Genomic DNA, 24,171 nt, shown 5'->3' with positions numbered 1-24,171 from the left:
TTTATGGTGTGATTAAATGTCTGAATCATAAGGAGTCAGGGTTGATTTTATGTGCCTTCTGAAAGCACTTCTGAAGACTGGCAGCTTCGATGAGTGTAATTTGATGCATGGGGCTGGGAGAACAAACCTAAAGAGACATCAACTCAAATATAACAAGGATCTGAGAATTGAGGTGGGTGTCAAGCTCTTGGGATGTACAGAGTGGGGCTGTTATTCAGCATGCATTTTTTTTCCCCTTCAGAATATCCAATTTGGGGCATTAGAGGGGACTGGGTGGTCTGCCATTACAGTGATTTTCAAACTTGAAAGTCCCTAAGTATTTTTTAAAAGATTTTATTTATTTATTTGACAGAGAGAGAGACACAGCGAGAGAGAGAACACAGCAAGGGCAGTGGGAGAGGGAGAAGCAGGCTTCCCGCCGAGGAGGGAGCCTGATGTGGGGCTTGATCCCAGGACCCTGGGACCATGACCTGAGCCGAAGGCAGACGCTTAACGACTGAGCCACCCAGGCGCCTAGAAAGTCCCTAAGTATTAATTGAGGTGCTTGTTAAAAATGCCAATTTCCAGGTCCTGCCTTCTGATTCTGAAGGGATGAAGTGAGGCGCAGGAATTTTAGACATCACTAGGAGAAACACTGATTTAATAATCATCTTAACATTTGGACAAGTGATGTGCTTCTTCCATGGTCTGGCTCACAGTTCGTGGTAAGAAAGCAAGACCCAGAACTAGATCTCTCTACTGTTTCCTCAGGGATCTTTCATCATCCAATTAGTTCTTGCTCATCCATCTTGATATTTATGATGTGGACATGGTCAGGTCTGAAAGCTACATGCGCCGTGTTAGAAAAGTAGAGAACAACAGGTGGCAGAGAGAATGAGCAAATGGCGTACTGCAAGTTATCAAAACTGAGTTCCAATATCTCATTAAAATTTTTGAAGTACTCCTTAACACACCAGGGTTAAATGGGAGTTTCACAATGCTTCATATATTTGAGTCAATTTTAGGCAATTTCTGGCATAAATGGTACACAAAATGCTTTCATTTCTGCATTTCTCTTTATGGATTTCTTTGACTCTAAATATATCAAATATATAGCATTTTGAAATTCTAGAACTGATGAAATTAAACACTTTTTCATTATTCTGACAATTTGCATTTATTCTTTAATTCTCTAATTTGTGAATTAGTTGATCAGATCCTTTGCAATTTTTCTACTGAGTTGTTAGCATTCTTTGTATTGATTTAAAAATTTTTTTTTTTTATTTGAGAGAGAGAGAGAGAGCACAAGAGGGGGGAGCGGGAGAGGGAGAAGCAGACTCCCTGCTGAGCAGGGAGCCTGATGCGAGACTCGATCCCGGGACTCCAGGATCATGACCTGAGCCGAAGGCAGTTGCTTAACCAACTGAGCCACCCAGGCGCCCTCTTTGTATTGATTTTAAAGAGCTGTTAATATATTAAAGTTGTTAACTCCGTATCTGTCATTTGTCTTGCTGAAAGTACTTTTATTTATTTTTTCTTTTTATTTCTTTTCTTTTTCTTTTTACTTACAGTGAATTTTCTTTTACACGGAGCATTTCAAAATTTTTCTGTAGTTAAAATGATCCTTTTTGCCTGTTCTTTGTGACATTGTTTCATTGCTTTTATTTGTTAAAGCCTTCCCCATCACAAGATTAGGAAAAGAATCACTTATACTTTTTTTTAGCTATTCTGTAGTTTTAACATTTGCACTTGCATTTAATGCTTTAACCTGTTGATATACTCTGTAAGATGTAATATACAGAATATGAATATGTAACAAATAAACATTGTCCCTCAATTTATTGTCTCATCATCATTTCTTATAGATTTCTTTATTTTCCCATTGGCCTGTGAAAATAGAGTTCTTTTTATCCCCATTTTAGAGATGAGTGAGCTGAGGCTGAGGCAGCTGACACTGCTTTTATCTGCAGGGGGCAGATTTAAGAATGGATCTCAGGACTGAGTGACTCTAAATTCATAGACTCGGCCACCCAGGGAAATTTCACTGTAAAAAAAATTATTAATTTGATGGCTATTTTTTCCACTAACATCATACTTAAAAATATTTTAGCTTTGTCACGTTTTTAAATTGGAAAGCCTTCGCCCTTTTTTATTCTTTCAGCATTCATGTTGATCGCAGACTAGCATTCGCAATTACAGACCCTGAGATTTTCAGTGAAATTACACTTAAAAAGACATCTCTACTATATTTAAACATTGCATCTAGCAAAACGCCCTGTAGGAGAGTCTTATATTTTTCTTCAGCCAGGTCCTTTACATTTCCTACTTTTACCTGAAGTACTTGGTATGTGTGTTACTGCTATAAGAGATTTTTTCCATTGTATTTTGGAATCCTTACTAATTTATAGAAAATCTATTTTTAATATTCATTTTAAGCCGATTTCTTATTTTTTAGAATAGTTTTTCTCATGGGTTTTCAGTAGATAAGCATATGATCTAAAAACAATAATAATTTTAGCTTTGTGTTAATTATACTTTTAATTTCCGTATGTTGTCTTATTGTAGTGGTAGGAAAAGCTCAATACCGGTGGTGAAAACAGCCAGCCAGCCAGCCAGTGTGTCTGCTTGCTTTCTGCTCTCCCTCCTCAAAATATTCATGAAATACCTACTCTGCTAGGCACGGTGCTAGATGTTGGAGAAAGAGCACGGTCCCTGCCCTCCTAGAGCTATAGCCTGGACTGGGAGACAGATATTAGACAGGTCTTCATATGATTACTTCATTGCTTACTACCCTTGTCTCGTTCTTGGCTTAAATGGGAATACATCTGGTCTTTCAATTTTAAGCCAAAATGAGACATTCTTTAACATGCTGTGTTCCTAGTTTTTTAAAATCAGGGAGTTTTAGGAAAAGGCTTTTCAATGTCACCTCCTTTTACCTATTGTCAGGCATTTTATAAACAATAAACCAGAGGCACAGTGGGGTTATGCAACATGCCCGCCTTTAGGCAGTTCCTTCCGACAGAATGCTCCATGGAATCCAGCTCTAGAAGTTATCTGACTACTACATAGTCAATGTGTCCACTTACCCACTGTCATAGGCTTGCTAATGTTAAGCCTGGGAGCATTTTTAGAACAGTAGCAATTTGGGGCAGCTCTCTGTGCTTGCCCTGGTCCAAATGGTACCTGCTGCCTTCTAATGGTTGCTGTAGAGAGACTCCATGCCTGCCCCAACTCTGCCCCTCTTCCAGGGGGTTGGCCCAGAAGCCGGCAAAAGGGCAATAACAGTGCAGGCTAGGGGATAGCTTAAACCTATTAGAAGCAGTGCTTATTTCTTACTAGTTAAAAAATAGTTAATATAAAATGAATGGAAACTATAGCAAAAAATTTAAGAATCGCCTGTAATCTTACCGCCACAAGATAACCCCCATTTTTTTGAATGCTTTTTCTTTGCCTATCAGATTTTCTCCACAACACGCATTTCATATTAAATGATAGATTTTTCCTTTTTTATTCAATATTATATCATAAACAATTTCCCAAGTCTATAATTGCCTCATCTTTTTGTTTGTTCTGTTTCCTCAGTTCAGTCCTGACACATGAGTTTTGCTTTGCAATGCTCTGGTGATTCATCTGGCTATTCATTTTGAAATAGTTCTAACAAATAAAGGAGACTATGAGGACACCTTGAATAAAGACACTTAACTGAATCTGAAATGGCCACACTTGGTTGAATGAATGATGACCATGTCATCAAAATTTCAGCGGAAAGGAAATGGTAATAATAATTCAATATGAATCCAGCACCTTAAGAGCTGAAAAGGTTTGGTTTCAACAATTTCTACCTATTTTTAATAGACATGTTGGAATGCATTTAGCTTCTTCTATGGCAAACATTTTAAAAACCACACCCACCCAGAGATAATAATCAGCACCAGTAGCATAATCCTGGAAAAGGAGGAAAAAAATCTCTCTCTCTCTCTGTCTCTCTAAATTTGGAATTGGAAAATGCCGAGCATGGTAGGACATCCTGAAGTGTGAGGTGTTGTGGAGATGGAGTAGACATGGAGTTTCCCACCCAACAGCCATTCTTTTTTTTCTGACAGAATCTCAAATTTTCTATTCCAAACTCTGTCTATGATCTGAGCGTGTCTTTTATTTTAACTTGTAGACTATCCAAACCAGAATAATACTTCAGAAACACAGATTGGTTTTTAGGAATAAATATAGTTAATATTGATAGCATCCAACATATCAATATTTGCTCTAATGTGGGCCTTAGTGAGGTTCCTGTAGAAGTATTTAGTAAATAATTTTTATTTATTTATTTATTTATTTATTTATTTATTTATTTAAGCGAGAGAATGAGAGAGAGAGCATGAGAGGGGGGAAGGGCAGAGGGAGAAGCAGACTCCCTGCTGAGCAGAGACCACGATGTGGGACTTGATCTCAGGACTCCAGGATCTTGACCTGAGCCGAAGGCAGTCGCTTAACCAACTGAGCCACCCAGGCACCCTACTAAATAACTTTTAGCGAATTAAAGAGTATTTCAGCTCAGGAAATAACCTTGGCTGAAAGGAAAAACTATTAGCAAATTAATAATTTAGAGTCTTATTTATACTTTTCTTATTATAGTAGAATAATCCCTAACTAACCATAGATATTTAAAAATTTACTGGCCTTGCTTAAACTAGAAACTATTTAAGGTGTGTCCTCTCATGGGAAATTCCTGAGTGTGCAATTCATCACACTTGTAAGGCTCAGTCAATTATTTCATAGAATGTCAGTCTAGGAGGGGCCGTGGGCTTATATAAACTGAGAAGTAATTACCTTATGTAATAAAACTAAAGCAGGTCCCTAGCTAATGAATTTGCTAGTTGTTTTCCCAGTTTATAGACATTGACCCATATGAGACACAGTACATCGGCGCAAACACAGACAGACATATTCACTGAGTTAATTAGGGCACGCTAAATTGCTGTAACAGATAGACCCCAGAATGAAGTCATCCTAAGAAGTGGTAGCTCATTTCTGCCTCATAAGACAGTCTGGACACATGATCTAGGTTGGGAAGTGTCTCCTGCGGTGGGGGCATTTAGGAACCTAGGCAGACAGTTGCTCTATTACCTTCAAAATGTCACTGTCCTCATAGCCATCCAGCAGAAAGGCGGAAGAGAGAACAAGGAGAGGTATTGTTTGGTCTTGAGCAACACCCTCCAAGAAGCCCACTTCACTTCTATTCACATTTCACTGGCTGCAGCTTAGTTACATGGTCACATCCGACTGCCACGTGACCTGGGAAATGGAGACCTACCATTCTGGGAGAGTGGATTCTGGTGGACAGCTTCTGACACGTATGCACGTATGTAGTGTAATGGAGCACCAGGCTGGCAAAGTCTCCCCGCTGGGTGACCCCATCCTCCCTGGTCTCTTCTCCATTCTCCCTACTGCAATTAGAATCATCTTGGCATAGCGCAAATGGGCTTGTCCTTCACCAACCACCTCCAAATCTCTTGAAACCTTTCAATAACTCCTCATTGTATTTAAGACAAAGACAAAACTCTTTATCCTGACATACAAGGCTCTGCATAATCCAATTTCCACTTACCTAAGCATTTTCAGATTTGGAAAATGCTCCCACTCATTTTCGAGGCCCAGGCCACACCCGCTGCTTTTCATAGTCTCTACTTCCTGTGTTCTCTTTTCACAGAGACTTCACACTTGCTGTTCCCTTGGTCTGAGAACTCTTTTCTCCCCTCTTTGCCTCATTAGTGCCTACTGATCTTTCAAATGTGACTCTCCCAGTGGAACCTTCCTTGATTTGCTCATAATCCTCTAAATAAGCTCTCACTGCAGGAGTTTATCTTTTTTTTTTATAGCATCCATTACAGTTATGCTTTTATAATTGCTTGTGTGATTGATTAAAATCTACCTCTCCTGATAGACTATAAACTCCATGAGGTCAGCAGTTATGCCTGTCTTAGCTTATATGTGCTCAGTGTCACTTCTTACCCCCAGAAGATACTTATTAAACATGTGTTGAACATAAGGAGGTTTGAATGAATGAATGAATGATCTGTATTCTAGTTTGGATCCTGCCACAAATTAACTATAATCACCAAGTTTTCACTTGTTAGGGCTCACTTTCTTCATTGTGACAGGGTTGAATTAGATGATGTTCAAGACCTTCAGCACCATGGTCCTGTGGTCCTACTATTTGAAAATTGAATCCTGTGGGTCATAACGTTTGTCCAATCACTCAGTTACATTTCTTTAACATTTTTAAAATTTTTAATTTTCTTAAATTTTATTTTATTATGTTATGTTAGTCACTATACAATACATCATTAGTTTTTGACTCTGAGAAACAAACTCAGTTACATTTCTTAAGCAGATGCAACAAGTTCTGGATCTGGCAAGGTAGAGTGACAACACTTCTTATTGTTTCATTTTGAATTTCAGCACAAACGTTAACTATATCCTAACCCATGAAACCCAGTAACAACTGAAAAGGGGAATGGATAAGGTTCATGAAAAATAATAGTATCAGTTATTATGCAGAAAAAGATAAGGAAATAAAAGGCAGAAACATTTTGTTGATCACTGTAGGATTAACTTCTGTCTAGGGTCGGAAGATGAGCACTTTTATTCTGGTTGAATTTAAAACTTGGTTTTAGAAAGGTCATGTATTGACAATACATTCATATAAAATTTCATCAGGATATGAACAGGGGCTTCCCCCTCCTTTTTTTTATTTTGAGATTGATATTTGATAAAAAAAATTAATATCCAGGCTTTTTTAGCCTTTTTCTGTGTGTGACATAATGGCAAGAAATCATGGCCATGCCCGATTTCAAGTTGTTGGATATCACTTATGTTTCATCTATCTAATCTATCATCTATCCTCTCTCTATTTAAAAACAGCATTTTCCATATTATGCCTATGTTATATAAGTCAAGGAATGCTCATTGAGAGAAGTCTTAGTAGCATCTAGAGGAAATTGACCTCTTTGAGAACAGCTTGAGAGACTGGGACCATTCTATAAATAGTTGATGTTTTTATTGAAGGTTAGCTGATAGACCATATTATATGTTATATTGCAGAGTTGGGTATTAAAAGGAACCCATATACCCTCTGCTTTTATGAGTAATGCACGTTTTTAGAAAGTATCAAAATCTACCACAGAACTGAGAAGGTAAGTTTAGGCCCAAGACTGAGGATGTTTGCAATTTCTCTAAAAATGGGATTTATCAGTTTGACCTTCTTTATGAGCATTTCTTTTTCCTGCTAGTTTGCAAGATGGCTACATCTTATTTTTCATGTGTCACTAGGAAGGAGATGTCACTACAACAGTGGTGAAATTTAACTAGGGGCATCTTTCCTTCTAATTTTGTTTTGACTGAGATTCTTTAAGTTAATACATGATTTTTTAAAAGTTTGATATACAGAAAAATTGATCAGATAGTACAGAGACTTCCAGTATACTGTTTCCCTCCCTCCCCACAGTTTCTCCTATTATTACTAATTATTACTGTTATTATTAGTCTTGCATTAGTGTGGCACATTTGGTACAGTTAATGAACCAATATTGATATATTTTTATTAAGTAAAGTTCATATTTGTATTTCTTTAGATACCCTTTTTCTGTTTCAGAATCACATCCAGGATTCCACATTTTATTAGTTGTCATGTGTCCTTAAGCTCCCTCTGGCTATGACATTTTCTCACACTTTCCTTGTTTTTGATGACCTTAATGTTTTTTTTTTTTTTAAGATTTTATTTATTTATTTGAGAGAGAAAGTGAGAGTCAGAGCAGGAATGGAGGGGGAGGGGCAGAGGGAGAAGGAAAACAGACTCCCCGCTGAGCAGGGAGCCTGATGCAATCTGGGGCTCGATCCCAGGACCCTGGGATCATGACCTGAGCCGAAGGCAGATGCTTAACTGACTGAGCAGGCACCCCTGACCTTGACAGTTTTGAGTACTACTGATCCGGTATGTTGTAGGCTCTTCTACTGGAATTTGCCTGATGTTTTTCTCATGATTAGTCTAGGGTTATGGGTTTTGGGGAGGAAAGTACTATTTTCATCAACTCATATCAAGTGTATATGCCATCGACATGATTTTTGACTATTGATGTTGATATTGATTATATGGAGGAAGTAGCATTTGTCAGGTCTCTTAACTGTAAGGTGCTCTCTACATACTGTATTCTTAGAAAAAAGTCACTATGCACAGCCCACACATAATGATGGCAGTTATGCTCCTCGTCTTTTGGAGTAGAGTATCTACATAATTTGTTTGAAATTCTTTTGCAAGAGAGATTTGGACCAAGATTTCTTTCAAGTAGATGGGCTTATGTGGGTTTTGGGCTATCCCAATAAGTATTTGTGGTTGTAATTACGTATATATTTTTTAGATAAGGCAATATGACCATGGCAATGTGACAGAGTGGAAAAGGTACTAGATTCGGAATACGAGGGTCTGAGGTCGCAGAGCAGCCAGGTACTTCCCAGAAGTGAGACGTGGGTACACCTGTCTTCCCTGAGAGCTGCTTTGTGTGATCAGAGGTTCTACTTGGCAAGTCACTTTACTTGCTACCCTCACTGCCTGGAACAGATGTTCCCTGGGGGGTCATGGCTGGTTTCTCCTACCCTGGTCTCAGCTTGAAAGCCACCCCTTCCAAGCAGAGTTCTCAGAGCACCGCAGGTAAAAGTAGCTCTCCCACACCCCGGAACCTTCTATCCCATGGCTTTGTATTAATTATTAGCATGATTTATTGTTATCTAAGATCCTCTTATTTCTTCCCTTGTTTATTATCTGCTTCTAGATTATAAACTTTATCAATTCCATGAACTCCAGCAAGTCAAGGACCTTATCTGTCTTATTTCCTTTGTCCTAGCTAGAAGTGCCCTGAATATATTCAAAAGAACAAACAAACATCAAATGACCGTTGGAGACATCTGCACTGAACATTCTTTGAAGCTAAAAATTAAGTAAAATAACACAAAACTCTTTGGTGACTCAAACCAAGAGGAAAGATAAGCCAATCTCCACTGCTGGTACTTTCATGAAAAAAGGAGGGATCCTAAAAACAAAAGAGATTTTTAGTATTCTTTCTTTGTTTTGGAATTTGAATTCCAACAAGATGGTATTATTTTGAGTTAGATTACTTTTTGCTTGGGAAACTTAAATTAATAGGTATTTTGGTTGCCACAAAGGAGTACTGACTTCTCTTGTTTAACAAATCAATGTCCAGGAAAAAAAAAAAAGACTTTGATGTCCAGAAGAGGGACGTCTTCCTGAGGCTCTCTGAAATTTGAGATGTCAGAAGTATTTCTCCTCTACAATTGTTGGGAAAAGGAGCACGTTTATTCTCTAGGGCAACTGAAGCATAATGAAATGCAATCTAAGAACATGCAAACTTATTATCTACCAGGATGGTTGAATGGTTCCAATCAAATGGAGGATAGAAATAGGGGCTTTATATTCGGATTTTGGAAAAATGACTCCACAGCTATATTTAGGCTCAACAGTGCCTACAAATACCTGAAATTGTGGCAGTCTGTGGCTTGTTCATAACATAATGAATATATTTTCCCTTTGAAACTTATCATGGAGGTGAGGAAAAAAGTGCCCCAAATTATTCCTGCAGATGGAAGAATGATATCTTACTGTGGATGCAAGAGAAAGATTGCTGCTTGTCTAAGTAATAGGTTGGTATTGGTTTTTAATTGGCTCTTCAGAAGGCTGCCTCTGTGTCAAAGACTGCTTCGAGTAGGTGAACCTTGTGACTTCAAAAAGTCAAAATTTTTCTTTATTTCTCTCACTCGTAGGAATTGCTAAGAAGTCGAGCTTAGCATCATTAGCAGTAGGAACCCTTTTATGAAAATACTATTTTCCTTGTCTCCATGGATAGAAGGCCTAGCACCAGGGAGATGACATTTTAAAAAATATGAATCTGATGTCAATTGCTATTTAAAATTTATCAACAAGTTTCCATTGCTATTAGCTTAAAAATGAAATTCTGTAATGTGGTCTATGGGACCCTGCGAAAGCTTTGACTGTGTCTAAATTGTTCAGCCTCTCCTTGTGTCCCAGGGACTTTGCACTGTCTGAATTTCCTCTTCCTTCACCTTCTTCTGTCTAGTTAATTCTAGGTACCCCTCGGTTCCTAGCCCAAATGTCAAAACCAGTGGGACATGTCGTGACCTCCCAGACTTCTTTGTTCAATACTCTCATAATTCCTCAAAGCTTGTCCTTATCACAGTTAGTATTAACTATTTCCCCTACTAGATCATTAGGACAGAGACCATGTCTGTTTGGCTCCCTACTCAGTGCCCTGGTACATAGTAGGTACTCAATGCTATATACTGGATAATGAATAAATGAATGAATGAAAGGAGCAGAGTTATACTTTCCTTTCTTGCATAACTTTTCTGAATACTTAATATGCTAACAATAGTGTGTTCCTTTATTATAACCAATAACAAAAAAGAAAGACCAGTTTTCACTTTGTTTCATATTGACAATGAGATAGCTCAGTGAAGATAAAGGTGAAGAATGTGGGTTTTATGATCATAGATACCTCAGTTCAAAACCTGTTTCTACCACTTACTGGCTGTGCGATCATGGGAAAAGTACCTAAAATTTTTCTGTGTTCCAGTTTCCTCATCTATAAAATAGGTCAGACCTGGGTTTAAAGCCCTGATCCATCAATTACTAATTGTGCAACTTGGTTCAAGTTAATAATTTCTCTAAGCTTCAGGCTCCATAACAGGTACAATCATACATGAGGCTAATAATACCTATCTTTCTCTGCCTTAAGGTTATTAGGAGGATTAACCACACACACACACACACACACACACACACACACGCATTTGTTTATAAACATATAAACATTGCTCAATCTGTGTGGAGTAAGAAGATAAAAGCAAATTAACACAACAGTGTGACATTATGTTCTTCTTATCAGAATACCAAAGATAAAAAGTTGGCCAGTGCTTGTTGGTAACAATGTAAAGAGAGATAGGTATTCTCATTTCACTGTTGGTGAAATATCTTTGAAAGGCACTAAATTTGACCTAGAAATTTCCCTTCCTAGGAATTCATCCTACAGGTATAATCATACATGTTCATAAAAAGGGCAATGTAGCGTTGTGATAGTAAATTACTGGAAGCAATAAAAAGTTCATCAATAGGACTAGTTAAAAAAGTTATGGAATTGATAAAATGAAATACTGTATGGTCGTTAAAATGCATTGATAGGGAATTATCTCCAAAATATTTGATGAAAGGAGCAATGTAAAGAACAATGCAAATTATGTTAAAAATAAAAAGATCACTCTATACAAGCATCCAATTATTTAAATGGATAAAAAATACTTCTCCAAGAATTTACTGGGGGGTGCCTGGGTGACTCACTCAGTTGAATGGCTGCCTTCAGCTCAGGTCATGATCCTAGGGTCCTGGGATCGAGCCCTGCATTGGGGTCCCTGCTCAGTGGGGAGTCTGCTTCTCCCTCTCCCTCTGCAGCTCCCCCTCTTATGCTCTCTTTCTCTCTCTGTCAAATAAATAAATAAAATCTTAAAAAAAAAGAATTTACTGGAAGCCATGGTTGCCTCATGGGGAGAGAAATGGGGGTACCCAGCTTCGGTGAAATTTATTTTTCATTGTCTACACTTTGTTGTTGTCTTTAACTGAGTGTGTATATTCCTTTATCAACTCAAATTAAAAAGAAAAGGATTTTATTTATTTATTTATCAGAGAGATAAAGAGAGAGAGAGAGAGTATAAGCAGGGGGAACAGCAGGCAGAAGGTGAGGGAGAAGCAGTCTAAGAAGGGAGCCTGATGTGGGACTCCATCTCAGGACTCTGAGATCATGACCTGAGCCGAAGGCAGACGCTTAACCGACTGAGCCACTCAGGCACTCCTAAACTGGAAACTTCTGGAAGGAACTCTCCCCTTCCTAGTAATGCTCTCCATTCTCAAATACTCTGAAGTTAAGAAATTTGGAAAGGACTTAGCTAGTAATTAATTTAATTTATCCAACCTGAAACAATCAGTTGGCAAATAGATATTTTTCTTCTAAAATCATATTTTAATAAAGGTATTTAAAGGCTTGAGATGTTTTCAATCATTCTACTGCAATATAATGGTTAATTTGAAGAGCTCTGTGAGTTTGATTTGTACTTAAGATTTTTACAATCTATATATAGGTTGGTCTTTAATAACCATTTATACATTGCTTCTTTTTATATAGGTCATGTATTCTCCTGGGAGAGTAACAAGATTAGAAATAACAAATGCAGTACAGAATAAATTAAAGTGCTTCAAACTGCATTATATAATTTCAGAAAATTAGTTTCACACTGAAACATTTAAATAAGAAAACCAAGTGATTTAAGGGGGGGGGGGAACCATAGTGTATGCATTTTAATTGCTATTGTTAGCAAGTTTTATCCTTGGCAGTGTGGTATCTGTTCACAGGGCTCCAGTAATATGGCAGCTCACTGGGTCAATATGGATAAAATTATTATTATTTTTCCTTATTTAAAAATGTTGGCTTCACTCTCCCTGAAGATGAATAGCATTTATTAGTCAAAATGTCAAAGGGGTATCGTAAAAGTAATTGTATTTTTATATATAATTCTCCAAACTCTTGTGTACAAAATGTTCTTATTACACTTAGTGCCATAAATTTGGAGGCTGTTACGGGACAGGAGATAGCAAAATGGGGGCCAATACTTTTCTAATTAGTTAGGATAATAAAATGTGAGGCTTGGTTTTCCTCTCCCAACGAAATGAAGGAGATATGCTGCTCTGGAGAGTCTACTATTCTGGCTGGTTGTGTTTGGTTCTGTGAAGTTTAGCATCACTCTCCTTGTACTGAGTCCTCAGGCCTTTTTCAATTTTTCTATTCGTGCATTAAAGGCCTCTTCCTGTATTTGCAGCTTTTCGTTTATCGCGGTCTGTGAAGACAATCATAAAAAAGTGGTTATGATGGAGCTATCTTTTGCTGCACATTGTCTTTGTGGTTTTGACATACTATAGTGCCTAAAGACAGACATTATCCCTCACACACCTTCCTGTTTTGCAGACAGAGCCGTGTTTCAGCCTGTAGTGATGTGATAACACTTTATCATATTTCTCTGCACATTCCCGATGTATAGCATGGCTGCTATGAACAGGAAGTGGTATTTGGACAGCCATTTTTCACATAGCCTTGTGTTGGAAGATAGGATAATTTATCTGTATTTTCAGACGGACTTTACCAATAAGCACCGAATCAGAATAACTGCTCTGGGCTCAGTTAGTGCGGTGTTGTGTGTCCCCCCACCCCTTTGCAATGATGTTTTTGTCTCCTGTGTAAATACATTCTAAACGGGATCTCAAAAAACTTCTGTTGTGAAATCACAACACAAATAATCTCACAATTAAAACAATTCTCATAATTAAGAATATTCATCAGACATTATAACTCTTGGAATTATGCCACTTTGCGGTATAGTTTGGGTAGAAAAAAAGTACGTGATTGCTGACAGGTTTTAGTGTTTGCCGCAGCTGTGATAGCATTTAGCCTCTGGCAGTGATATTCTCTGGGCTGACATTGCTACCTGCAAAATTCCAGAAATCCTTCCACGTTATCTGAACATGAGTAGTCCCGGAAATGTCTTCCTTTTTTTCATGATGGGTAATAAAATTATGCATAGAGAAGCCAGTGGTGAGCGATGTGGCAAAACTGGTGTTTTGTTTAGGTGATTTAAAAAACGTTTATGAGTGTATGAGGAGTAGTTTATACACATAACTATTAATAAGCAATTTGAAGTTTAGAATGTTAACGTCTATAACATAATTTGATGTCTTCGGGGTAACTGTATTTTGAGAAACTTCTGTTATTTCAATTTATACAGAATAAATTTAAAAACTCAAATACTGTTTTGGGCTACATATAAATTTTCATTCTTATTTATTTATTTATGAGTGTAACTGTAATAGATAGTTTTGAAGTGTACACTCTGGTTACCTTATCTGATGAGATTTTGTTTCACCTTCATGGTAAGAATCAATATTTCTGAAAAGATCACACTGGTGTCAACAATTCTGGATCCTTATGTGAGTACCCATCTTTTTGATTCAAGTTTTTTTTCATTGTTGTTTTTTAAAGATTTATTTATTTTAGAGAGAGAGAGCACGCATGCGTGAGGTGGGGCAGAGGGAGAGGGAGAGAATCTCAAGCAGACTCCCTGCTGGACCTGACATGGGGCTCCATCTCACCACCCCAAGATCCTAACCTGAGCTGAAATCAAGGATACGACGCTTAACCAACTGAGTCACCCAGGCGCCCCTGGCTCAAGTTTTATCAAGCCCTAGATGAAACTCTGGCCTCTGGCTTCTCATTTTTTTCATTTTTCCTTTCTTGGTGGTTGGGTGGAGGAGGCAAGGAAGAATGAACATCGTCCTCCAGGTTACAAAGGAACTCTGTCATTTTTCAGGAATCACTAATCCCCTTGGTCATGGTTTTAGTAGAGGTGGAAAAAACATTGGTCTAGGAGACGGAGACATAGGGATTAATTTAGTTATGTAGCTTTGGACAAGTCCCTGAGCCACTTTGGGGATTAGTTCTTATCTGAAAAATTAAGTAGTTAAAAATTAAGTATGTTAACATTATATGCTAACTTTTAAATTCATAATTCCAACTCTTAATTTTCTGATATATTCACCAATGTTATATTTCAGTAATACAGCCTTGTGAAAGATTTTTAAAATACGTTACTCTTGCTTCTTTCTGGCGTGCAAACTATTAGACCATAGAGGAATTGAAACGGTTTGAAGAAATAATCTTGTCACAATTCCAAAGAATTGAGAAGCACCACTCTAACTAAACAGCTAACTCTTCCCACGTTCAATTAATGTGTTCAATGTCCACTAATAATTTCCTTTCTTTCAACTAAGGACGCAGCTACTATTATCTACCAGCTTCTGTTTCATGGTGTCACCAGTGTTTGCACATTAACTTGGAGGCCTTTCTGGTATTTCACTGAGACAAAATTCATCGACACAGGTGTGGGCTTGTGGGAGAAGGTTCGTGAGGGTAAGGTGCAGGCCGAATAGCGTTGTGTGCTGACAGGAGAGCTACATTTCAGATCTCTAGCCTATGGTGATCAGTACTTCGGTTCAGACCCAACCAGCAGCACCTGGACGAAAAGCCTCCTGCTCTGGACAAGAACGAGGTTGTCATTAGTCTACCATGTCTCCTTGTTATTCCTCGGAACACTGCTGAGCAGATTAGCTATCCCACCAACCACTAGCATAGGAAAAGTTTCTATTGCCTTTAAGGGAAGAATGGAAAACCCATGACCTGGGTTCAATAGCCTCTCACTGACCACTACCTTGAGGTATTCTCCCACTCAGCTTTTCTAACCTGGAAATTCAAGTTGACCTAAAAATACCTATAGTCCTAAGATGGCAAACTTCCCTCAAGGTTTTTACATTATTTTACCCTGTTGCTTAGGGCCAACAGCCAGCATTTAATGTAAGAATGTAGTGTTAGTATTCATATTTTTCTGAAACGTAATTCTTTAAATATATTAAAGTTTGCTCCATTGGGTATAATTTTATTATACAACTCAGGGCCAAAATAATTTCATTTTGAATGTATCTTTAAAATTAAAATACCTAAACTATATAAGCTTAAAATGTTTGCTCTATTCAGTATAATTTTAATTAATATCTCAGGGCCAAGATAACTTCATTCTTAATAAATCTCTAGAACTATAAAGTTCGTCAATGGGAAAGTAAGTGGATTAACACAAAAAATTTAAAGATTCACACTACATTCTCTGAAATTTCTGAATTACAGAAAGGGAAAAATGCCTGAAACCACACTGGAGAAGGAGCTCTAAAAACTGTATTCAAAACATGAATTCTCTACTGCCTTTTCCTCCAAAAATTATAATAACAGCATGGCTCTTAAATAAAGGAGAAAAAAAAAACTATTGGAAAATTGAAAACATCTTGCAAAAACTAATTCATTAAATGGTCCTACAGCAAGTCAGCGTGTTCCTACACTGACCACTGACATGTGGCTACCTTTGAACAGGGATGCTGTAGTTTTAAGAGCCAGCAACATTGGAAGGCAGGGTTTAGAAGGGGAAAATAACTTACCTATCTAAAACAGGGGAAAAAATTTAGGTAGGCAGAGAGTAATTAAACTTGGGACTTGACCAAGACACAAGGGTAAACACTGAAATCGTGCCATACCACCAGAGTATTAAAGTCCAAAGTAGTCTGGTCGTGATATTAGAGGTTGTGTGGTTTTTGCGGATAACACTGGGATTGGAACGAGAATCCAGGTCACAGCTCCCATTCAGGGTCTTTCAACAGTTCCTGACCCTGGAAACACTGGATAAATGATTTAGTCTTTCCGTGTCTATCATTTTTCAATTTATTTATCAGGGAAGTGCCTGGCTCATTCTCATGTAGTTTACCAGGACTATTGAGAGAAAAGACATAAAGGGGTTTGCTAGAACTTGAGACATCGTATAAATCCACATCACCAAGCCATTTTATTGAAAAATTGGCAGTAATTTGGCCCAGACTAATGTCCATGAATCCACTTAAAATGGAAATGATTGTGGCACCTAAAGGATCTGCATCCCCCACCTCTGGTCCAAGTCCTTTCTATGCCTAATTGCATTTAGATGAACAAGCTAATGAACTTCCAGCCGCAGCAAGGTTGGCTTTAGGCCAAAGGGACAATAACACACATATACAGCAATCATATTCTTTCTGTTATAGAGTAGTGCTATAAATGTTGCAAACTCTAACAGTAAAAAAAAAAAAATTCAATGAACAGTTAAAAATATACTGCTCACTACATGGAACATGGCCTTGGTAAAGATGTTTTCAATTTTGGGGGCCTGCAAACAATTCTATTACTGTCTAGTAGTTCCTCAGCAATAATTTCAGAGCTGCCGGTTGGCAAAGGAGCCCAGGGCCATGATTATACATAAACTATATTTAGATGAAATGTTATCAAATCTAAAAAGGAGATATGTTCTGAACTCAGTTTAATTCAACTGCACTCTGCCCTTCCACACAGTAACCAGTTATTACATTCATGGGATTGTTAACAATAAAGCTTTGTGTAAAACGTGTTCTACCACTATTTCTGGTAAACACTAAACACCCCTTATTAAGCTGAGGACTTTGGCTGATTCTGTTGGTATCAAATCATTAAATGTTATATAAATAGTGCATTAAAGTTTGATGATTAGACAAGTAACAAGGTATGCTTATGCCAAGCTAATCTTTTGCTCTTTCTAAATTAGTTGTTAATATAGTGTGCTTTTTATATATCAACTTATGTTCAGATAACAATTAAATCTTTCCCTGAGATGCATTAATATTTTAAACATGTAGTTTGTTGTTCTATTGATTCATGGTCATTTCTACAAGAAATTGTAAATCTTCTTAAAGTATGCAATTCACTTATTTAACCATTTTGCCTGAAAAATGATGCAAGTCTTTGTGTTGAGGTAGAGATGGGTTTTTGTTTTGTTTTGTTTTGACAGGAAAAAAAGGTTAGACATAAAGTTAAGCTGACTGATCCCTGAGTGGCAGTTGCTACCGGGATGGCTGTCCCATCACCATTTCCAGGCAGCCTTTGGTATATATTGCTTAGCTATTAGTGGTACATAAAAAGGAACAAACTCTCCGAGAGGGAGTTCAAGGATTTGAAGGCCTCTCTTTAGAAATTTGGTGGGAAGACTTACCTAAGAATTATGGTTGATCTTCTGTGTTTGCTGTTAGAAAGGTACTCCATTTACTCTTGCATGAGCCATGTTTACAGTATGACGGGCATGAAGTTTTTACCGTTTTACTTTTTGGGTTTTGATGACGAATGATTGTGGAAACTGGCAACACACCCTACTCTAGGTGCTGTTGGGGAACCTGTTTCGTGTGATCTTACTGAGTCTCAGATGACTCAACTGTGAATTACGGGGAGATGTGAAATTGAAGTCCTCCATCATAAGCATCACTCTTGCTGGCGGAGTGTGGGTAGTGTTTACAGACATTAAGGCTCAGGTTGGCTAATTAACCAGTAATAATAAAATAAGTGAGCACACTATCAAGGCTGAGTACCTGAATGCCAATTAAAATATCATCTGTGACTTGATCCAGAACTGCTTTTATATCTTTGATGGTGAAACCCACTAAAGGATCCACGTCGGAAGTGTTGGCTTCTGACTGGGATTCCTCAGGGCCTTGTTCTTGATCCAATCCCTGGAATATTAAAAATAAAGAACACTCAGGTGACTTCTGGAACGTTCAGTGATTTATATGTAACCTAAAACTTCCCCTGGGTACTTTTCTACAAGGAATGATGTTGATCTGGAAGATTTTGATTGGATGTTATCCTGCATTTCTGTTATTCATGAGCATCAGGACAGATCAAGTCATGGTGCTGCTAATCAGTGCTTACTTTGAGGAAAGTGGAAGTGGAGAGATTGAAATTGCTGAGCCATCCTCAGCTGGCCCACGAGCAAGTCAACCCTAAAAGAAATATTTATACTGAACTGGGAAAAATCAGAGGGAAAGAAAATGGAAGAGCATTTGTTTTTTTCCCTCCTGCCCATAGAGAATAAAATGCTGAGACAAGGTGAATTAAGAGACAGAAGGAAACCTACCTTCATTTCTGTATCCAATGTTGGAGGTGGCTCTATGAATGTTGAATAAATATCAAATGAGATTCCTTCTTCTAGAGGATCCGGAAAGAGACCACGTGAAGCCTTGACAACCTCTAACACTTGCTGGAGGGGAAGAAAAGAGCTGTATCATGGTGACTAACCACAATTTCAGCCAATTCATTCATTTCCCTTTCTATATTGTAATGAATATATAGTATATAATACACAGCACATATTATATAACATATATCATACAACCTATTATCAATTAAATTAATTAAAATTATATGATAATATATAATTATGTATAATTAATGCACATATAATTTTATATAAGTGTGCATATGCATATATATAGTGCCAAGTCTATTATATTTTAAGTGCTATTTCCTCTGAATGCTTGACACCACCGCCCTCTTAGTTCTCTTTCGCTTTTTGCTCTCTGTATCTCTGTATCTGATAATTAGCATTTTATTCTTCCCACTGTCTTATTCTCTTTCTATACTATGTGGCTTAGGACTTCATTTTTTAAAAATTTTTTATTGTTATGTTAATCACCATCCATTACATCATTAGTTTTTGATGTAGTGTTCCATGATTCATTGTTTGTGTATAAAGGACTTCATTTTATACTGTCTTGATCTTTAAATGTTTTATGTGTCAGTGTTCCCTTCCTGTTGCCTACAAGCTCTCTGTAGGTAGAGACCGTGCTTTAGATCCTCCGTATATCTTCTCCAGTTCTGGCAGAGTTTGGGTGCTTGAAACATTCACCAACAGCCTAATTGTGATCAATGTTACTCAGCAGAGTGTGGCCATTCTTGGGGGCAATGGCAAAGTGGCCACCGAGAACTTGGTGATGAGGAAAATAAAGACTCTGAAGGTTAATGCATAAAGCCAGTACACTATGAATCAGAGAGGAGATCTGCAAAACCAACCAAAAACACAGAGGGTGAGGCAAGACCTCACCGTGAGCACTTCAGAATTTTGTAGCAAGTGTGTAAATCTGAGGGAGGGCGATGGTTGGTCAACACTGGAAATGAAGAAACGGGAGTCAAGTCAACTTAAGCAGTGTCCATCTCACTGTGACTTGAAGGTGAGAAAGAGAGGAGGGTACTGATTACAGCAAACATCTGAATCATTTAATTAGTTCCTCTTGTTCTGATTCTGTGTTTAACAAGCAACATCTTGATCATAATTTGACTTCCCATCTCCATTGATCTATAAAGATGTACCCTGCTCAGTGCTTTGATCTTCATGCCTATTGCATTCCTCACTGTACATTGGTATGTTGATGTTCTCATTTATACAGTGAGCTTGCTTTTGAGGCCCAGAGGTGAAGCCACCCACCATGTGCTGACAAAGACAGACCCTGAACATACATGTTTAAAGACAAAACCCTGGAAATGCATAAAATCACCAGCTAATTACCATCCTACGGGACTTGGAAAAATCTGAAATCATCATCCATTCCTTTCTAACTTCTCCACAATATTTCAGGTTAACTTACCTGTTAAACATGTGGTCATGTATAACTTATAGGTTGTAATGTTTCATCGTTTGAATATTAATAATGTTTTCTTATTTAGATAGGTTTGGGAATGTCCTGAAAGCTCAAGCTATTGCTTGGTCATCCCAGTGTATTTTGCATTGAATTCATATTATTAACTTTAATTCGATTTTATAGGAAGCTGCTGCTTAGTATAAATATAGAGAAGAACTGAAGTGTTAGGACTCTGTAGTCAACACAGTTTGGAAACCAAGTGATTAAATGGTTGGCTTAAGGTCAAATCATCACTTAGTGCCTGGGCTGGGAGTTAAACCCTGCTGTGCCAACTTCTTGTCCTGGGCAGTTTTCAGTATCCATGTCATCATGTTGCCATACTTGGAAATTATTACTATTAATCATTTAATCTCTATTCTGTTAGGTGACATCATTCCAGATCGTTCTTCTTAAGTTGACTAAATGTTAATCAAAATAGAATCTAAAAAAATATATATATAAGAACAATTCTTTTCTGTCATCATATTCATGTCATTTTTTCCCCTAAATGGGACATACAAACATTTTCTTCTTCCCACAAAACTATTTGTACCTTTTTTCATCATGCTTGTTTTTCATCCTCCCACACCTTATATTGCTCTTTATTTTACCAAGCTAGGAAAATGAAACAGCTAAATATAATTTAGTGTCCTTTGCAACATTATCAGTAAAATAAATAAGCTGCACATGGGAATCTAGAGACGAGGGCAGATGATGAGTGGTATAGACTTTCACAGAGGGTGAGGAATAGGAATTTGGGGGAAGTGGTGCTGAGTTAGCCATTGGAAAGCAGAGAGAAAGGAACCCAATAGGGTTTACTGCATTTACCGTAGACCCAGGGAAAGACAGCATGAGCAAATCTTCAAGGTAAAATAGTTCTTTTAATGAAGCAGAATTTTATTTTGTTGCTCTTGCCAAATTTGTCTTGCAACTCTGCTTTTCTACACACAGGCTCTTTCTGCAAATTGTTTCTGTGCCCTTGGTGGAAGTTCTCAGCAGATGGCCTCCACGTCCTGGTGGTAGCCGATTCCCCCCGCCTCCCCTTGTGCCCTTTTTTCCATCGGATCATACACGTGAGTGCAAGCAGATATTTGTGTGCAAGTTTCGTCCCTCACACCTCTGTGGTCCACGTTTCTTAACAAGGCTCATCTGAACTACTTGCCAACTATCCACTTTTCCTGGTCTTTGGCATTGGTTGTGTGTGTGTGTGTGTGTGTGTGTGTGTACTGGGCACATACTCGGGAACTTGAACCACTCCCAGCCCCACATTATTATTATTTTTTTTGGTGGAGTGAAACTCCTGTTTATCCCAAGAATCTCTTTTGCTTGATTTTTATGAATATAACTCATAGCTCATACAGGTATTCATTTGATTTAATTCCTGCACAAAAACTGGGGGTGAGAATTTCTTCAGAGTGTTTTGCATACTATCAGTGAACCAGATCATAGCTACATTTTTCTCTTTCACAGAGAGTTACATTTGGCTTTGTTACTAAGATACTACAAAGGAAAGAAATGTCCCAGTTTCAGATGGGGTAAATATAAAGTCATCTCATTAATAATAAGAAGGCATACTGTCAAATATACAGTTTGAAATAAACCTAGTGCCAGAAGCATCATAGTGATTTTTCCCCCCATTAGGTAATCTTTTTAAAAAACAAGTTTAAGGAAAATTAGAATCAATAATTGTGGTGAGAGCACAGAGCCAGCAAATATGTTTAAATGAAACCGTCTGATGCAATACTTTCTTAAAAAAATACAATTAGGCCTTTGTATTTTTTTTAACAAAACCTCATGTTTTACAACATCACTGGTTCTGTAATAAAATCTATTTAAAACAGAAAGACATGGTCAGCTTTATTAAGTTAGATTTTCTGAAAGAACGTTATAATTTCCTCAAGTCTATGAATAGTTGGGGCAAATTAAATAAAGCTAGTTTTATAACTATTTTATACATTCCTGTAGCATTGTAATTGTCTCATATTTTTTTCCTCAAAAGTCTAATATGTTACCTCTTAAACCTAGGAAAATAAAAACAGAAAAAGGATCAAGTATGTTTATTAAAAAAATGCTCCTATTTCGTACCCTGAGTTAGCAAGCACCCTTTCTTCTTCTCTAAGAGAATAGCACCCATAATCTTCAGATCAGGAAACAAAGGAAAAGACTTTAAGTGACTTGCCTGAGGCCTAATGCTGAGATTAAAAATCAGGAGTTTCTGATTATACACATACATCCATTTGGCCAAATGATTGGTTTTGCTTGACTTTCAAATACCCCCTAAATATTACTTTGAATGTAAAGCAATAAATGTGTTTCTCTTGCCATTTTTGAGTGCTTGCACACAAATGGATATAATAAAAACAATCATGTTGTTCCATGTGAATGCCATTTATATTTTTTCTGATAATGAGCAGACCATTTGAACCAAGGTGAGTACATTAAAAGCTCTAATAAAGAAGAGAATAGATTTCTAAACAGAATAATGGACTGTTAAGTGAACATACAATAAATAACTTCTACAGATGTGGTCGCTAGAAAATTAGTTTTGCATAACTTACCAATATACATTTCCCCCAGATGTTATCTGTTACATGAAAATTAACTTAAGTTAGCTATATTGTTCATTACGTGCACACTGCATTAGTGTTATTTAAGATGGTTTACAATCTGAGCTTTAGTTGAATTGTGCTATGGTATTTAAAGAATATCAAGTAAATGGCTTTTTGGTATAATTTAATACTCATAAGTACAAAATTTCATCACTAAAATATTATGTAGGTTTTAAAAAATCCAAGATCTTTACAAGCCAAATGAAATCACTAGAATACTTTTAAGATGTTACATATTCAATATAAAATGGACATTTATCATGGGAATAAGTGATAGGAATTTTGAGTCCTCCTGGAACTAAGTACAGGGTCAGTGTAGGTTTGAAGAATGCTTATAGGAATTAGAATCTGCTTCGGATCTTACTGTGTCTGAGAAGAAGTATAAAAATTATATCTGAAAATTGTGTTACTTCATGCTTTCTTTTTCTATTTTATGTGTTAGTATTATTGATAGTACAAACTCTGGCTTACTGTTTTTGTTATTGTGTTGTTTTTTAAATGGTTTTTTTTTGTTATTTATTTTTTTATTGTTTTTCTTTGGAAAAAATTGTGGATGGATTTGTGGGTAGTGGTTGTACTGATGACATCTATGATCAAGGTGGCAATTACTAAATGATTAAATCCAATTATTAAAATATTCAAGATATTAAAACGTGCCATTGAAATGACAACTCACCACTGTTTTGAATAGCAGAAAGCAAGATAAATCTGTTAAAACTTTTTTGGAGCGATAGAAATACATACAAAAAACTGGTATGCTTTAAAAAGACATTTGTTTCAAATTGTCAGATGATGACTTCATATGTAAATCAAAACTTACTATAAAATGTGAAAGTTTCAAAAAGCAAACTTTATTGCAAACATTTCCCAATACTAACTAAGGAAAAAAGGCACAAAAATTCCTGTAATGTTTTAACTATTTTCTCCCCTTGAAAAAAGGCATTACTCATTTGCAAGTCTAATGAAGAGGTACATGTGTGGTTCTGGAAATTTTTAACAAAAATTGTAACCCCTTGCCCACAATATACTACACAAAAAGTAACAACACATGAGTGCCACCTGCAAAATGCAATAAACTCTGGTAATATCATACTGAGGCCATAAATTTAAAATCAAAAGAGAGGAAATTCAAAAGCTCAGATTATCAGAGAAACTTCAATTAATCCATTTCTAAAGTGTTTTCTTTTGTGTTCGGGCCATTACAAACTTCTTAATATACCCCATAAATGTAGAATATCAATTCTGCTACAAAGGTCCTCCTCCCCCTTTGCATTTTTGACTTGGAAATAAATTTGCAAATGCAGCATATTAATTTTCTTTCCTGTGCTTAATATGCAGTATTTACATTTTGAA

At 37.0% G+C, this 24,171-nt stretch overlaps 1 protein-coding gene across 1 annotated transcript in view; it reads right to left on the bottom strand.

Moving 5' to 3' along the window:
* Positions 1 to 6,264: 6,264 nt before the first annotated feature.
* CABCOCO1 (ciliary associated calcium binding coiled-coil 1) overlaps positions 6,265 to 24,171 on the bottom strand; it is a 136,766-nt gene continuing 118,859 nt past the window's right edge. The window contains exons 6-8 of the mRNA XM_045877909.3: positions 18,670 to 18,792; positions 18,125 to 18,265; positions 6,265 to 12,948 (exon numbers count right to left, since the gene is read on the bottom strand). Of these exons, the coding sequence (XP_045733865.1) occupies positions 12,874 to 12,948; positions 18,125 to 18,265; positions 18,670 to 18,792 (339 nt within the window). The 3' untranslated portion in view covers positions 6,265 to 12,873. The remainder of the gene's footprint in view (positions 12,949 to 18,124; positions 18,266 to 18,669; positions 18,793 to 24,171) is intronic.

The sequence above is a fragment of the Mirounga angustirostris genome, unplaced genomic scaffold (assembly GCF_029215605.1).
Source record: "Mirounga angustirostris isolate CCGP_5_RB_7025 unplaced genomic scaffold, mMirAng1.0.hap1 SCAF_6, whole genome shotgun sequence".
Lineage (NCBI taxonomy): Eukaryota > Metazoa > Chordata > Mammalia > Carnivora > Phocidae > Mirounga > Mirounga angustirostris.
Note: the sequence above shows the minus strand (reverse complement) of the source record. Positions and strands in the feature narration are given on the sequence as shown.